The sequence below is a fragment of the Cherax quadricarinatus genome, chromosome 76, assembly GCF_038502225.1.
Source record: "Cherax quadricarinatus isolate ZL_2023a chromosome 76, ASM3850222v1, whole genome shotgun sequence".
Taxonomy (NCBI): Eukaryota; Metazoa; Arthropoda; class Malacostraca; order Decapoda; family Parastacidae; genus Cherax; species Cherax quadricarinatus.
In genome coordinates this window covers 1,155,705-1,170,287 of record NC_091367.1, presented here as the reverse complement: position 1 = coordinate 1,170,287, position 14,583 = coordinate 1,155,705, and the positions used below count along the sequence as shown (strand labels likewise).

The following is a 14,583-nucleotide window of genomic DNA, read 5'->3' as shown; positions in this document are numbered from 1 at the left end:
CTCATTTGCTCTCTTTTTACATTGTTTCACCACTCTCTTAACCTCTCTCTTTTTCTCCATATACTCTTCCCTCCTTGCATCACTTATGCTTTGTAAAAACTTCTCATATGCTAACTTTTTCTCCCTTACTACTCTCTTTACATCATCATTCCACCAATCACTCCTCTTCCCTCCCGCACCCACTTTCCTGTAACCACAAACTTCTGCTGAACACTCTAACACTACATTTTTAAACCTACCCCATACCTCTTTGACCCCCATTGCCTATGCTCTCATTAGCCCATCTATCCTCCAATAGTTATTTATATCTTACCCTAACTGCCTCCTCTTTTAGTTTATAAACCTTCACCTCTCTCTTACCTGATGCTTCTATTCTCCTTGTATCCCATCTACCTTTTACTCTCAGTGTAGCTACAACTAAAAAGTGATCTGATATATCTGTGACCCCTCTATAAACATGTACATCCTGAAGTCTACTCAACAGTCTTTTATCTACCAATACATAATCCAACAAACTGCTGTCATTTTGCCGTACATCATATCTTGTACACTTTTTTATCCTCTTTTTCTTAAAATATGTATTACCTATAACTAAACCCCTTTCTATACAAAGTTCAATCAAAGGGCTCCTATTATCATTTACACCTGGCACCCCAAACTTACTTACCAAACCCTACTTTTGCATTCAGGTCCCCTACCACAATTACTGTCTCCCTTGGTTCAAAGGTTCATATACGTTCACTTAACATCTCCCAAAATCTCTCTCTCTCTCCTCTACATTCCTCTCTTCTCCAGGTGCATACACGCTTATTATGACCCACTTTTTGCATCCAACCTTTACTCTAATTCACATAATCCTTGAATTTACACATTCAGTATGTCTCTCAGTGTATATACATCAAGAGTTTAAGCCCTGTTTTAAGTGTTAAAATGTTCATGACTGGTGGTGAACAGACAACATGCAGCCTTAATGACCCTCGTGTAGTAGATAGGCTTTAAACCAACATTAACCAGTCAGCTGGTGAACGGTTCATTATTCAAAGAATTAAACTTATTATCCCTTTCCTTGGATCGGATATGATAATGACACACTCCATGAATAATGTGTATTAATATCAATAATGAAAATAATAATAATAATTATATTAATGCTAATAATATTAACAATAATAATAGTAATGTAATCATGTAATTTGTCCTACAAAAATTTTTTATTTCATTTCATTCATAAGAGAGCAGTAAACCCATCAGAGTAATAAAATGCAGAAGTTTTAAATAAAATAGTAGGATCCTACCATTTAAAATCTAAGACACCACTACCCTCCATTCCCTTGGATCAGACCTGATCACCTCCCATTCAGGTTTAGAGCATCTTGTGTATAATAAAAATAATAAGATACTGGAGCCTTTAAGGTAAGTGCTTATTGCACAATGGATACCCCTCAAGGAAGGTTCCTTGATGTTGGTGAGGGGCTCTTGATTTAGGGAATTGGATTTGTGCTCCAGTTCCCCGAATTAAGCCTGAATGCCTTCCACATCCCCCCCCCCAGGCGCTGTATAATCCTCTGGGTTTAGCGCTTCCCCCTTGATTATAATAATAATAATAATGCACAATGGATATTAACCCCTTGACTGTCGCAACCCCCAATCCTGAGGTGTCTCCTGGTGTCGCAAAATTTCAAAAAAAAATTATTTTTTCTTATGAAATGATAGAGAATCTTTTCCCGATTGTAATGACACCAAAAAAACGAAATTTGATGGAAAACTGACGGAATTATGCTCTCGCGAAGTTAGCAACCTCGGCGATATTTACAAATCGGCGATTTCGCCCACTTTGAGCCCTATTTTCGGCTAATTCCGTTGTTCCAGTCGACCAAACTCATAGCTGTTTCTTTAGAACTCCATTTTTCTATCGATTGAGTACAAGAAACTACCCATTTACCGATTTCAACTACCTAATAATGTGGTCAGAAATGTGCAATTTGGCCAATTTCACGAAAATTAAAAAATATGACAATTTCAAAATAAGGTCCAGAATGAACAATGCAGACATTCCTGGCTCTAAAATAACATTTTCTTTGTTCATCAGTCATGTCTCCAGACCCCTCTGTTATTACTCTTGCTTTCTATTTTGAATTTTTATTCAAACAAAAAATAAAAGACTTACTATTATGCAGACTACTGCAATACTGTAATAATTGTATAAATAACATCAACCCATTATGACTGCATATTAGAATGGCTAGTTGGACATTTATTGGACAATAACATCATTTGTTTACTTTTGAACATTGGCAAAAATCAAACATTTCCCCTACTTTGAGCTCCATTTCCAGGTTCTTTTTATAGTAAAATCAATCAAAATCACCTCTATTTCTAAAATATGTTTTCCATTCTATCAAATGAGATCAAGAAAATGAGAATACAACCGTAAATACTATACGAAAATAGACCACAAAGTCGGCATTTTAATTAAAAAAAAAACGGTCGGAGTTTTTTTTTCTCATTATGCACTGCATGCTCCAGGATTTTTTTTATATGGTGCACACTGACCACACAGACCCATTCTCTCACATGTGGGCCTACCAGCTTTCTCCTGCTTGATTTGAAGCCGCTAGAATTTATGAGTATATATACGTCAAACACGGTACCTCGTAAGACATATATATATGGCCGCGACAGTCAAAGGGTTAAATAACACAGCAAGGTTAAATATTAAATAACTTAATTTTTCTGAGATGATAATGTTATTACTCATTACTTGGTCTGTTGTGTTAGTTACTGGCTGTCAAACACACTTGTCAATAGTGTTTGTACTCACCTATATGTGGTTGAGCCATAGCTCCTGGCCCCACCTCTTTGCTAGTTATTACAAACCTTTTGTGTGTGTGTGTGTGTGTGTGTGAATAACTCTCACAGTTGTGAGGTAGAGTGTTAATTTTGATATTTTTAAGCACATGTAATGTTAATATTCTAAGTGTTGGCTGGTATCAATCGCTTTTTCATCGTCCAACTCATCCTTGACCTGGCTGCGCAGCTGACAGGAAAGTCTGGCCTCAGACTGGTCTGTGAGAGTAGGAAAACAGTAGAAACTGGTCACAAGTTTGTCATAAGTAAACCATACTACCACGGGTGGGGTTAGAACCCACGATCAGAGAGTCTCCAAACTCCTGACCGTCGTGTTAGCCACTGCGCCAGCTAGCTTTGTTTGTAATCGTGTCATTACGATTTTGTGAGTCTTGTCATAAGTAGTTGCTCAAGAAATATAACTCAAATGTTACAGCCTACTGGGGATGCTTTGTCTCAGCCTTCTGATCTAGGCCTTTGTTTTGAAGATATACATATACTGTACTGTACTGTACATTTTTTTCACTCTAGTTTTAATTTCTAAATACTTTGTCTATGTATATCTCTGTGATTTTGTTTTTATCATTATGCAATACTTGAACATTGCATACTGGTACTTATCTCCTGTATAGTGCATAATGTCTCTGAAAATATTTAGAGTATTTTTAAGAGTAACTGGGAAATAAAATATATTTTTTAATGTGTTGTAATTTAAAATGGTTTTCTTAAATTATCTCTCAAGTTCTGTGAGTTTTTACCATGTAGTAGCAGTGATTGACAAATAATACAATGCCACAATCTTCTTTTTCTGGATTTGTTGACATTTTAAAGGAAATATTCACAGCTGTGACCCTTTAATATAATAACTAAAATTGGTTGCAGTTTAGTTATAATGTCCAGGTACTCAAAATCCTAATTATACTAAACTTTTTACTCACTTTGCAGCATCCTCTACATTCGGGGTCAAGACGCAGCTGCATTCCGGGAAGCTTCTCTCCTGCAGTATCGTGAAGGACAGCAGCAGCAGCAAAGCCAGCAGGTGCAGCAGTCACACCAGCAGACTAGTCCAAGGTCAGTTCTTAATTATTTATAACATTACCAAAGGTATAAATATTTCTCCATTATTTTCAGACATGGCTGATTCATCATTATAAACTTTGTCAAAGTTTGTAAATGCTTGAATCTCTATTACTACAGTGAAATACAGTAAACTTTTGCAAGTCAAGCAATCATAGCTCACGATTTCAGTATTCTCGGGTGTCCTCACAACAGTTCGGAAAATGGTTATTGTTACACCTTTGATATCTTCTGTAGAACACTATATAAACTTAAGAATGCTCTAAGTATTCTGTATATCTTGATATTCAGAGCAATGTACTGTATTGTGTTACTTTTAGTAACATAAATAGCATAAAATATAAATTTTAGTCACCCAAAAGATCCTTTCTGATCAGTGGCATTTATAGTAGCTTTTTGACAAAATGATTAATTAGAAAAAACATGTCTCATATCCTGTATCAAGTAAGGCTGTAGCTGTGTCATAACTAGCTAACTTGGTTTTTATTGAACTTTTTTCCATGTAATATTCTTATATACAATATGAGGAATATTTATTCATAATAAGATATCTTTATTACCAGAAGTGCTTCACTTAGATCAAGCACAAACTAAACGATTCATGTAATATTTTACATTTACAGTCATAGTACACCGCCAACATGTCGGATTAAGCTCCAGACTGCCACCATAAAGTGAATAATGCCTTAAAGCGAATCACAGACTTTTTTTCACTTTCCAATGCATATAAAAGCCTAAAAACATGTTTACATTATCATTCCTTAAGTGTGCAGTAGTGCTAGGCCTAAAAAAATGGAATTAAAATAAAAAAAATACTGCAGTGTATTGTGTTGCAAGGCAAGCACTGAAATTGATAAACATGAATGTAATTGAAAGTGCCATATAAGAGAAGCACCTTAAAGCGAGGTATACCTGTATTCTAGTCTTTACATATTAATCAAATTTTCTGTATTGTCGTTCACTGTTCTCTTACTGGTAATTTTAAAGGGCAGTAAAATTTCATTTAGATAATAGATAACATCAATCTAAATACTTTAAGATAAAATAGATAAAATACTACTGTACATACTTTAGGTAAGTCGCAGATCAGCTGGAAAATGCTGAGCCTCTTTTTGTCTCTTTTCAGTAAGACTTATCTCTATGCATAACTTACAACCCCTTACCCACCCTCCTCATTTAGTCTGATAATGTAGCAGTCATAGAGACTTCTCTCATAGCAGTTTAAATATTCATAACCAGTCAAAGTAGTATGTAATGAATATGAGAATATAGTTAATATATCTAAAGTTTTCAGCACAGCACTTTATTTCCGTAGTTTTTTTTTTTTTTTTTTTTTACCATTCAACTTTTATTATTTTTTATCTGTGCTCTTGCAGTCTTCAGTCTTCTTTACTTTCCTTCTCTGCTTTGTTACTGCCTTTATCCTTTAATCAATGACTTGTTAGTTGTAATAATGTTGGTAAATTTACCGACTATGTAAAGTAAAAGGACTCAAGTGCAACTAATGTAACATTTTATTGTGGCAACATTTTGCTCTCCAAGAGCTTTATCAAGCCGTTACAGTTATTATTTACTAAAAAAATAGGGAGCATTGATTTGAAGAGTTTTATATAAATAGATTAGTACTAATAAGGGATACAGATGAATAAGATTGAAAGCATTACACAGATAACCTTCATGTATGAGTAAGAAATTCATGATATTTGTGTATTGTTCCAGTCATGTTATTGTGCCATTTTGTTCTTTATTAAAACCATTTTCATGATAGTACAGTATATTAATCAAAGTAATAATGCATCTAACACAGTTTAGATGCATTAAGAAAATACTGTACTACAATTATTATTATTATTATTATTATTATTATTGTTGTTGTTGTTATTTTTTTCAATGAACTGGCCGTATCCCAACAAGGCAGGGTGACATAAAAAGAAAAATAAACACTTTATGGAAGTTTTTATTTACTTCAAATTTAGTAATTTATACAGGAGAAAGGGTTACTAACCTCTTGCTGCCTTATTTTTTTTTCAACAAATCGGCTGTGTCATACTGAGGCACGGTGACCTAAAGAGAAAAATGAAAGTTTCTCCTTTAAAATTTAGTAATTTATTCAGGAAAAGTGGTAACTAGCCCCTTGCAGCCTTATTATTATTTGTGATCAAGAACACTGACAAGATGATGAGTAAGACACATGTGCAACACTAAACATACATTACCATGTACAGTGGAACCTCAAATATCGAAGTTAATCCGTTCCAGGAGTTAGTTCTAAATTCGAAAAGTCTGAAAAGCGAAGCAATGTTTCCCATGAGAAATAATGGAAATACAGTTAATCCGTTCCAGAAACCCAAAAATATTAACAAAATAAACACATTTTATAGAGATTAATTATAGTTTTACATACACACAACAAATATAGTGTTCAATTATGTATTAATAAACATATAAAATAACATTTTACTTACCTTTATTGAAGATTGGTGATGGCATCTGGAAGATAGGGAGGAGGAGAGAGGGAGTTGGGGTAAGTGTTTGGAAGGGGAATCCCCCTCCATGAGGACTTCAGGTAAAGCCCTCTCTGGGGTTACTTCCCTTCTCTGTCTTTTAATGCCACTAGGACCAGCTTGAGAGTTACTGGACCCCTGTCTCACAAAATAACTGTCCACAGTCCTCTGTTTCTGGTGCCTCTTTAAGATTTCCCTAAAACGGGACATGGTTCTGTCACTGAACTTGTTGCAGAGATGGCTTGTTTCAGCTTGCTCTGGGTGATACTTCTCCACAAACATTTGGACATCATGCCACTTCTGTATTATTTCCTTCTGCACATCTATGGTGTTTCTCACTTTCTTTACCACAGGGGTACCACTAGCAAGTTTCTTTGGGCCCATTGTAGCTTATTTCACAGTCCCACAAGCACTAAATACAATAAAATAATCGTAAAATGTTTGAATGAGAGCGCAGGTTAGTGTTCACTCAAGCATCAACAAAACCAGACTGGCTTACGGCGCCTGCATGGGGACGCAGACAGAGTGAGCTGCCGGACAGGTCCGGTACCCAGTGGTTCGAAAATAGGGGCGAGTTCGATAATAGGGACAAAGTTGGTTCGAAAAAAGCGTTCTATTTTCGAAGAGTTTGATAAGTGATACATTCGAAATTTGAGGTTCCACTGTATGTTAAACATGTGTCTTACTCATCAATAAGACTCTCAGATGGGACTTACTAGACTGTACTGTATTTATGAACTGACATCAACAGTTAGTTTTATATTTAGTGATTTGTATAGTAAGTAGTATAGCTGGTAAATTTTGCTTATAATTTCAATAGCTTTATTCCCAGCTGTTTTTATGCTTTGTCTTTAAACATCTCCAGTAGTATTGTACCAGGGAACTATATACAGGCCTAAAATTTTTTTATTTTGTCTGTTTTTCATAATTCAGTATTTCTTGTCTTTTTTTATGCTTTATTTAATTTTAGTCAATGCATTTTCAAATAAATCTGTATTTCCTGGTAAATCCTTCCTCCTGTTTACCTAATATGCTCTGTGCTTACAATATTCCTCTTGCAGCATCTTAGGTTCCTCTTGATATAAGTATTCTCCATTCATTATCTCATCTGGTATTTTGTTTTGTTACTGGTTCCAGGATCTTCCCGAAGTACTACAGGTAAGCCTTAGGGTTGATGCCACATTTATGCCATTGCCCTCCTTATGAGACTGTTTTAAAATAATATTTTTTTAATGTGCTTATTTCCCCTCCTTTATTTTCTGTACCCTGTACATTTCTATCAGAGTGTTCCCTCACTCAACTCTGTTTTTGTGACTTTTTAAGAAATCTTCCATGTCGTTATTTTTTTTTTTTCATCGTTTTCAGATTTTTTCACATCCATAGATGTTTGTTCTCAACCCAGAGTTACTGTAGTCCTTGGAATTGTCTCATTGGTTTGATTCAGTCTGTTTCACTTTGCTCCACTATCCTTCTCGCTTGGACTAGTATATTTTATGGGATCTTTACATTAACATTCCTCAGCTTACTTCATTTTCCATTTCCTAAGGTTGTTGTCTCTGATATTGTTTAAAAATTTTATATTGTTCTTCCTGTACCATTCTGTGCTTTATTTTAATTATTCTGGTACTTCATTAACCATTCTCCCTTGTAAAAGATTATTACATATATAGTAATTTAGTATGTACTATATTTTAAAATCCTAGGACTTTGCTTTTCAACCTTCAGCTTAAATATTTCTAAATCGCTTCCCTAATGTTCAGTATACTGGTGTATTAAGAAATCTTTCTAATTTGCATTCCTTTTATTTTCTGTATGCTTATGGTAATCTGTTTCATGTTGTTTTTATTTTTAATGGTATTTTTTTTCCCATCCTGCATTCCTTTTGGAGGATGTAGTTTTATACTTTCTCTTTGCAGTTTCATGGTGCTAACATTGTTTAAGTTTTAAACATATCTGATTTTAACATCATAACAATACCTTTACTTTAAATTTCACTCAGTATATTTATTTACACATTCTGAATGTCTTTAAAAGAACGTTTTGACTGGACATTCAGAATATCCACAAAATTAAACATTTTTAGAAACAGGGAATTGGCATTATACAGGTACACTGTTGTAATAAAGTTGGTAGAATTACCGACAATATGTAAAGTAAAAGGACACAAGTGCAACTAATGTGACATTTTTATTGTGGCTTGATAAAGCTCCTGGAGAGCGAAACGTTGCCACAATAAAATGTCACATTAGTTGCACTTGTGTCCTTTTACTTTACAGGTTCACTGTTGTTTTTCTGGCACCCTTTGTTCTGAAGCTTTGCCGAATATCCACTTTGTCGGACCAACAGTGGTCATGTTGTAATACTGTACTGTCAACCTCTGCACCACTAATTATACACCTCAAGTGACTAAAGCACTATGGACTTGTAGAAGCTTAAATAAAGCAAAACAGATGAGTGGAGCAAACTCTCAAGTAGAGTCATTGAAGCTAAAACCTTGTAGTTTTAAAAATAGGTTAGACAAGTACATGAGTAAGTATGGGTAGGTGTAAGTTGGACCTGCTTAGCATGGTCCAGTAGGCCTGCAGCACCCTTCCTTCTTAAGTGGGTGTGATTTGGACCTGCCTAGCAACAGCCAGTAGGCTTGATGCAGTGCTTCTCCTTTATAATGTTCTTACGATAGAAAGTGTGTAGATAAAGGCAAACCACTTCAGGTTGAGGGACATCTCAGTCACTAATTTTTTTTTTCACTGCATATGCACATGTTCTGACATCATTATCACTCCCTAAATGCTTGCACGGCTAATTAAAGTAGAAAAATTAGATTTCTTATTTTTATTGCATGTTTAAATGGTAATTTATCTGATGTCTTTATCTCGATTCTTCAGATTTTAATGTTTAAATATCATATTAATTTTCTATTCTATAAAATTTGCATCAGTAACCTCCCTCATAAAGGAAGTCTTTTTATTAACCATTGTATATACTCTTGTGAGTCTTTAAAAAAAAGTCTTCCCTTTCTACTGTGACACACTGAGAGCACAACTAGCTAAGTTTGTTGTGATCTGAGGACACAAGCAATGAGTCAGTTGTGAACTGGGGACACAAGCAGCTGAGTCAGTTGTGAACTGACTACACAACCAGCTGAGTCAGGGGCATCATAGGTGGAGCTGTATGCACTATCTTCCACTCAGAGAGTGGTATTTAAATCAGTTTACAAAATTATAATTGTTTGCAAAAGAGTAGAAGTGTAAAAGCCAGGTAGATTATTCAGTGTGTTAGGAATGATGGAGGCTTGATCCTCTGATGCCTGAGAAGCAAATCGGAAAAAATAAGAATTAATGGATCATTGCTGTATTTAATTGCAGTGCCTGATTGAATTGATATTCTGTGTTTCTCTCTCATAATGCAATAAGATACATTTCCAAGTCTATGATACCTTTACAATTAATTTAGTTCTGTTGAGAATGCTTCTGTGCTATTATGGAGTTTTCACCATATACATATACACTTGTCAACCCAAAACCACTTAACACACATTACCATGTAACCTCAAAGTTTATTGGAGTTTTTATTTATTCTTGAAAATACTTTACTACACCATACATTGCTACTGGTAAATAGTGTCGTTTAATAAAACTTACAATAGCAACTAAGCTGATTTTGTATATTTACGGCATTATCTTTATAAGTACCATTATTGATGTCGTTAACAAGAATCAATCTCGAATGTTTTTTTATATGGATTAAAACACTATTTGTAAATTGTCTCACTTGGTTGCAGGATCTGATACAGTATTGTATTCTCTTTGTATGAATATAACTAATGTATACTAAAGCTTTGAAACTCTAGGCATGATCAGACATTTTTGTTTTAGTTTGTGTCTTTTATGTGCCACCTTCATTACCTCTCTTCACTTTTCTTGCAGTACACAAATAACCCGCAAGTAGGAGAATGACAATTATGATTATGTTTCTGTCCGACTTGGACCATTATGTAGTGTGACTACTTAATGATCCAAGTCGGACTGAAATGTCATCATAAATTTCTTTCTCCTGTGTGCAGATTATTTTTATATTGTTCCAGTCATGGTATTGTGTCCTTTTATTCTTTTTCCTGCAATATTTTTCCCTTTTGTTGTTGTGTGTACAGTATATGTATTGTATGCAGTGTGACAGCCAACATTTTGCTGCCAGCACATCATGCACAATGTTCTTCTTGTTTACTAAGGAAAATTTATTTTGTTTTCGAAGAGATTAGCACGTGACTGAATTGAGGGATGATAGACAAAGTACCATGTTGCAAACTGTGTTGCACAACTGTCTTGTGTAGTGGGCATGCCTAACCATTTCTTAGGTGTTGCATGCAGTTGAATTTGATCCCTCTGTATTGTGTATTTCACAAAAAATAATAGTTATACGATTTTACATGAAGATGAATAATTTTTATAGCTTTGTATTAACTTTTTTATCAGTCATGTAATTTTTTGTAGGCCTAGAATTAAAACATAAAAATGTTGCTTAAAATGTAAACACTTTAACTGGAAATTTATTTTGGTAAAGCCTAAAAAGATATTTTTATAGTAGAGAAATAATATTAACCAAATCTTTTGTTTGCAGGTCTCCATACATTCCCCGTGGGGACAGTTCAGAAGACGAAGCTGCCAGCGGAATTGGCAGTGATCTCACTCGCTCAATCACTGCCCCCTCTTTCATTACTCGTGATCTCAGGTCACGGGATCATAGCCATGACGATCTCCTTGGGTCAGTCTCCAGCCTTCCGCAGGGCCAACAGTTAGATAGTGAAGCTGGAGGACTTACGGTAATCAATATCAAACACGCCCTAAGCGAGACTTTAGTGGAGTCACGCACTGATGAATCTAATGTTTCTTCTATCCATATTGGAGGTGAAGATAGAAACCTAGAAGATGACGGAGAGGACAGGCCATTTACAATAACTTTCAAGAACGTCTCTGAAGCACGACCAGAATACGGTCCTAAAGTAGACCTTGAACCGGAATCTGAAGACCATGAGGTTTTAGATGTTCTCCAAGACAATGGCGTAAGTTTGGGTCGACCTCCTGGAGGTGATCCTTATATTTATACTAACCCAGAAAGCTTTACTAATCTACATATTTTAACTGGGACTAACGTTTCATGTGTCACTAATGAGTTTTTATTGGACAGTCGTGCAGGGAATTTTTTATCTGGAGTTGATGGTGCTTTCCAGACAGTCGATAACTTTGAGCTTTCCAGTAGTTCTTCAGCTAACCTTCAACAGCCATCAGCGTTAAGATTAGTTAGGTTTGCAGAATCTAAAGGAAAAAGTGAACATAGTGAATCATCTGATTCAAGTGCTGAAAGAAGTAGCTCTTTACTTGTCGAGTGTGATTCTGATAGACATTCCATTAGTGACTTTTTATCGGATGACTTAAATCCACCAAGTGCGAAGTTGGTGGTAGCTCATATAACAGATGTTGAAAATGTTGTACAGAGGCGTACTATAACAAGTTCCAAATCTTTCGAAGAAACATCACGTATCATAACTCCGTACATTGAAAGACAATACAGTGAGATCATTCCTGACTCTATATATCTGGCTCAAGAGCATTTGATCCCGAAACCTAAACAAATTACAGAACCTATTGGTGGAAATAGTTCAACAACGGGAGAACGAAATAGGATTGTAAGAAGTGAATCTTATTCTATTTGTATACCCAGTCGTTTATCTCCTAGTGAAGAATTAGTAAAAATTAAGCAAAGTCCACTTAACGGCTTTGAACGTGTGCAGCAAACTCCTTTAATAAGTGATAGAGAAACAAAAATATCAAAATCTGGTTTAATTTATAGCAAAACAAAGTTTTCACCAGAAAGTAATCAGGCTCCAGCTATTACAACCACAACAACAACCACTAAAGCTGCATATTCTGTTGGAGCAACATTAACTACAAGTATATCAACTACAGTGTCCTCCTTATCAAACTCGGATAAAACAAACATGACTGTCACACAGGTAGTGCCCATAAGTGACTTTGCTAACTCTGCTGAAATATGTAGCATGTTCAGTTATGTATGGATTATTTTTATTTGCCATTTTTCTTGATTTTGTATGTGTGTATAAAAATTTGCATGTTTGTATGAGCTTGCAATATTAGCAGAGGCTCTAAAACTTGTATATCTTTAAAAACATTCGTGTCCAGCTATGTTATTAGCAAACTTGGAGTAGCTTAGTACATATATTGTTGTTAAGAGCATACAAAGTTTGTATAGTGTGATAGAGTAAGTTTGGTATAGTACTGGCTATAGACTTTACAGTCCATAATGACTTAATTATCTCTTAGGTAATTTATAGGCGTAGTATGTATAGATGCTTCATATCTTACTGGTGTATATACCTGTGATGTACCTGGGACTGGTTTCAAGGGCTCTTATACCCTTGGAGTCCAATCTGAAGTCAGACTTTATTGAACTCAGATTAAGTTGTAATAAAAAATTGTCAATGAATAAAGAGAAGGATGGACATGATGCATGAACTGAGATCAGTAAATTGACAGTCCAACACTCTGCCACCTCGGCTGCTGGGCTTCTAATAGAGAAGGATCAGAAGTAGTACTTCTCTACATGCTTCTGTCAGAGGTACTAACAGTATGCAGTTGGCTTACAGTTAGTACTTCTGATGGAGCATGGTTTGTGCTGCTACATCCATCTTTCTGTTTATTCTCAGACTTTCTTGTTGACTGGTTAACTAAGCTGTTGCTGACAGCAGCTCACAGACCCACACATAACCTTCACAAACTTTGATTAATGCTGAAAAATTAGATTTTTGGTTGTAATGTTTATGTAGTTTGAAAACTATTTTATACACTACTGGTATGCTAAATATTTTTAATTTAATAAGTTTCAGTATAGGCTTTTAATTGCATAAGAAATATACCTGTCATATTGTATGTTTTTTATGATATAAATATTTAGGCTTAAAGATGCCTTGGTTTTCTATAGGAGTAAGAAAAGAGAAAGAAAAAGTTACGAACATGTGATAGTGAAAGTGAGGCAAAATGAAGAGCTGAAAAATTAAGCAAAACTGTACATGTGGAATATACAGTTGTGAATGCAAGTTGAACAAGCAAGAATAATGTGTGCATGATAATACACTGATCCCCAAGCTACAAAGTAGGCAGAGTGGAGGGTGGGGAATTGTAGTAGATTGATATGGGGAGGATTAATATTATTTTTTAACATGCTGGTCATCTCCCTCCAAGGCAGGGTGACCCAAAAAAATAAGCTTTTCCCATCATTCACACTATCACTGTCTTGCCAGAGGCACGCAGATAAAACAATCCAAATGTCCCTCCAAACAGCAAATATCTCTAACCCCTCTTTTAGAGCGCAGGCATTGTATTTCCCACCTCCAGGACTCGTGTCCCACTAACTGTTTTCCCTGTTTTGGAGTGAGATAAACAAGTTAAGAAAGCCTAGGGAATAAAAGGATTTGTCAATTACAAACAGAGTAGGGGAGTTAGTAGATGGGGAGCTGGAGGTATTGGATAGATGGTGGGAATATTTTGAGGAACTTTTAACCATTAAACTGTCCAAATGTAGATCTATGTTCACTCGCATAGCGCTCCGAACGTAGATCTACATTTTATTTTACAAGCTTTCAAATGTAAAAAAAAAAAAAAAGGAACGTAGATCTACATTTGGAGTGCTACACAAGTAAACGTAGATCTACGTTTGGATGAGAGTATCAAATGACTTAGATAAAGAAAATTTGGATATTACATTGGAGGGAGGGAGTATGGAAGAAGTGAATGTTTTCAGTTATTTGGGAGTTGACTTGTCAGTGGATGGGTTTATGAAGGATGAGATTAACCATAGAATTGATGGAGAAAAGGTGAGTGGTGCATTGAGGGATCTGTGGAGACAAAGAACGTTATCCATGGAGGCAAAGAAGGGAATGTACGAGAGTATAGTGGTACCAACACTCTTATATGGGTGTGAAGCATGGGTTATGAATACTGCAGCGAGGAGGGGGCTGGAGGCAGTGGAGATGTCGTGTCTAAGGGCAATATGTGGTGTAAATATTGTGCAGAGAATTCATAGTGTGGAAATTAGGTGTGGAGTTACTAAAAGTATTAGTCAAAGGGCTGAAGAGGGGTTG

At 35.5% G+C, this 14,583-nt stretch overlaps 1 protein-coding gene across 1 annotated transcript in view; it reads left to right on the top strand.

Annotated features, from left to right (window-relative positions):
- LOC128703604 (multiple PDZ domain protein) overlaps positions 1–14,583 on the top strand; it is a 623,082-nt gene that overhangs the window by 586,524 nt on the left and 21,975 nt on the right. The window contains exons 23-25 of the mRNA XM_070101112.1: positions 3,793–3,918; positions 7,566–7,586; positions 11,046–12,438. Of these exons, the coding sequence (XP_069957213.1) occupies positions 3,793–3,918; positions 7,566–7,586; positions 11,046–12,438 (1,540 nt within the window). The remainder of the gene's footprint in view (positions 1–3,792; positions 3,919–7,565; positions 7,587–11,045; positions 12,439–14,583) is intronic.